Here is a 2,500-nt window from a genome sequence, read left to right on the forward strand (position 1 = left end):
CTCTCCCTCTCTCCTTCTCTCCCTCTCTCCCTCTCTCCCTCTCTCTCCCTCTCTCCTTCTCTCCCTCTCTCCCTCTCTCCTTCTCTCCCTCTCTCCCTCTCTCTCCCTCTCTCCTTCTCTCCCTCTCTCCCTCTCTCCCTCTCTCTCCCTCTCTCCTTCTCTCCCTCGCTCCCTCTCTCCCTCTCTCCTTCTCTCCCTCTCTCCCTCTCTCCCTCTCTCTTCCTCTCTCCTTCTCTCCCTCTCTCCATCTCTCCCTCTCTCTTCCTCTCTTCCTGTCTGTGTCTCAGGAACATTTATCTTCTTCAGCGTAATGTCTGCTAGAATTAAAAATGGGCATTTGAGAAAATATGAGAAAATACTCTCTGGTATCGTTGTGTTTGTGGTTACGTGTGTGAGCGTTCGCACGTGTGTTTTGTGTGTGAGTGTGTGTGTGTGCGTGTGTGTGGGTACGTGCTCATATTCAGTGATGTTTAGATGTGGTATAACGGCCATTAACAGGCGTAGCCCCGCCCACCACACTCACCCGGCCCTGTGGCCCTGTGTTCATTTGCTGAACACACACAGACACACAGACACACACGTACAGACACACGATGAAGTTTGTGTTGAAGCAGACTCTGAAAGTGCTTGGGAGCCAGGGATTGTAGAGGGGTGTTCAGAAGGTCGTTAGCGTGAGGGGTATTCAGAAGCTAAACCTGATACCACCTTCTGCTTCCTCTGAAATACAGACATGTGTTTGCGCCTCTCGCTGTCCCACTACATCACACTCTCTCTCGCTCTCTTACACACACACACACAGATACACAAATCTCTGGCTGCGATATCAGTGTTCCAGAAAGGTCCTGAGTCCACTACAGAATTCCACACTTCACTAAGTCCTCATATTCCATATGTTCAAAGAGGAAATATGTTTCACACATGTGTGTGTGAGAAAGATTAAGAGAGAGAGAGAGAGAGAGAGAGAGAGAGAGAGAGAGTGTGTGTATGTGTGTGTGTGTGTGTCTGTGTGTGTATGTGTTATCGTGTGTTAATTATTACTGCAGTGCTGTGCTTTACAGTGCTGACATTGCAGAGGGTTGCAATAGCTATTAAGCCATAAACCTAAATCATTTTGGTCCAGAATAGCTCTGGCCAATCTTTAACCATGCCATATCAAATGTTTAACTATATGTTATAATGTAGATGCATACTGGAAATGTAATATGGAATATATTTAATACATATGTTTTTCAAATTTTGCAATATATATCAGAAAAACCAAATGCATCACAATGAGATTTTTTTTCAGTATTGTTAAGCTGTAGTATGTGTCTCTTACTCCTGCTACTTCTAGTGTAGCATCACCTGTACTGGAAGTGAATATTTACACCGGGGTCAATGCTATGGAACAGGTATACCTACTCCTGTCCTGGGAACAGATGTATGATTTGGAGTGTGTTTCTGTACAGTGTGTGACTCAGAGTGTGTCTTTGTGGTTGTAGAAAAGCTGGCTGAGGCACAGAGGCGCTTCGCCACACTGCAGAATGAGCTGCAGTCGTCCCTGGATGCCCAGCGAGAGAACAGCGCCCCCGGGCTGCGTCACCGCCGCAAAACTGTCTTCCCTCTGAGCAACGAGGAACGCAACCAACACCGCAACATCAAAGACCTGAAACTGGCCTTCAGTGAGTTCTACCTCAGCCTGATTCTTCTGCAGAACTACCAGGTACTTCCTACTTCTACTCCTTCTCTCTCTCTCTGCCTGTCTCTCTCTCTCTCTCTCTTTGTCTTTCTCTCTCTCTCTGCCTGTCTCTCTCTCTCTCTCTCTGTTTATGTTTCTCTCATACTTCCCCTTTCATCACTACTTCCAATTCATTTCTTTTATCTTCTGAGCTTCTTTCTCTCAGATCTTTGATCTGTCCAATATTTATTGTTTATTCTCCGTCCTCATTTGTTCTTGTTCAAACTTCTCTCCTGCCACAGAATCTCAACTTCACTGGTTTCCGGAAGATTCTGAAAAAGCATGACAAGATCCTGGAGACGACGCGGGGGGCAGACTGGCGTGTGGCTCATGTGGAGGTGGCCCCCTTCTACACCTGCAAGAAGATCACCCAGCTGATCTCTGAGACGGAGGTGGGTGAAAGGGGAGCATTAGGTCTACACCTTACTGTAGATGAACTGGACGTGTCACACCACTCTGCTTAAGCTGCAATGCTTTGGATTTTTGTTTTTTTCTAGTCATTAGTAGTCTGAGTTTTGATTACATTTACATTTACAGCATTTAGCAGACGCTCTTATCCGCTTCTTATCAACTAAAGTGCTTTGTCATTTACCCATAGAAAAAGTCCTAGCCAGTACAGTAAGTTAGAGTCCAATATACCAATGATCTAGAATACTGTAGAAATGCAGGGATCAATGCTGATGCCTAGAAGTGCAAAACACATCTATCTCTATCTCAGACAACAGTCTGATTGCAATAAACAATACCCTACAATAAGGACTAGAGTATCATGTATGGAGAGGC

At 45.5% G+C, this 2,500-nt stretch overlaps 1 protein-coding gene across 1 annotated transcript in view; it reads left to right on the plus strand.

Annotated features, from left to right (window-relative positions):
- The window catches only part of xpr1a (xenotropic and polytropic retrovirus receptor 1a), an 82,207-nt gene that overhangs the window by 48,736 nt on the left and 30,971 nt on the right, over positions 1-2,500 (plus strand). The window contains exons 4-5 of the mRNA XM_035522193.2: positions 1,482-1,702; positions 1,960-2,109. Of these exons, the coding sequence (XP_035378086.1) occupies positions 1,482-1,702; positions 1,960-2,109 (371 nt within the window). The remainder of the gene's footprint in view (positions 1-1,481; positions 1,703-1,959; positions 2,110-2,500) is intronic.

The sequence above is a fragment of the Electrophorus electricus genome, chromosome 25, assembly GCF_041902795.1.
Source record: "Electrophorus electricus isolate QZ-2024a chromosome 25, ASM4190279v1, whole genome shotgun sequence".
Lineage (NCBI taxonomy): Eukaryota > Metazoa > Chordata > Actinopteri > Gymnotiformes > Gymnotidae > Electrophorus > Electrophorus electricus.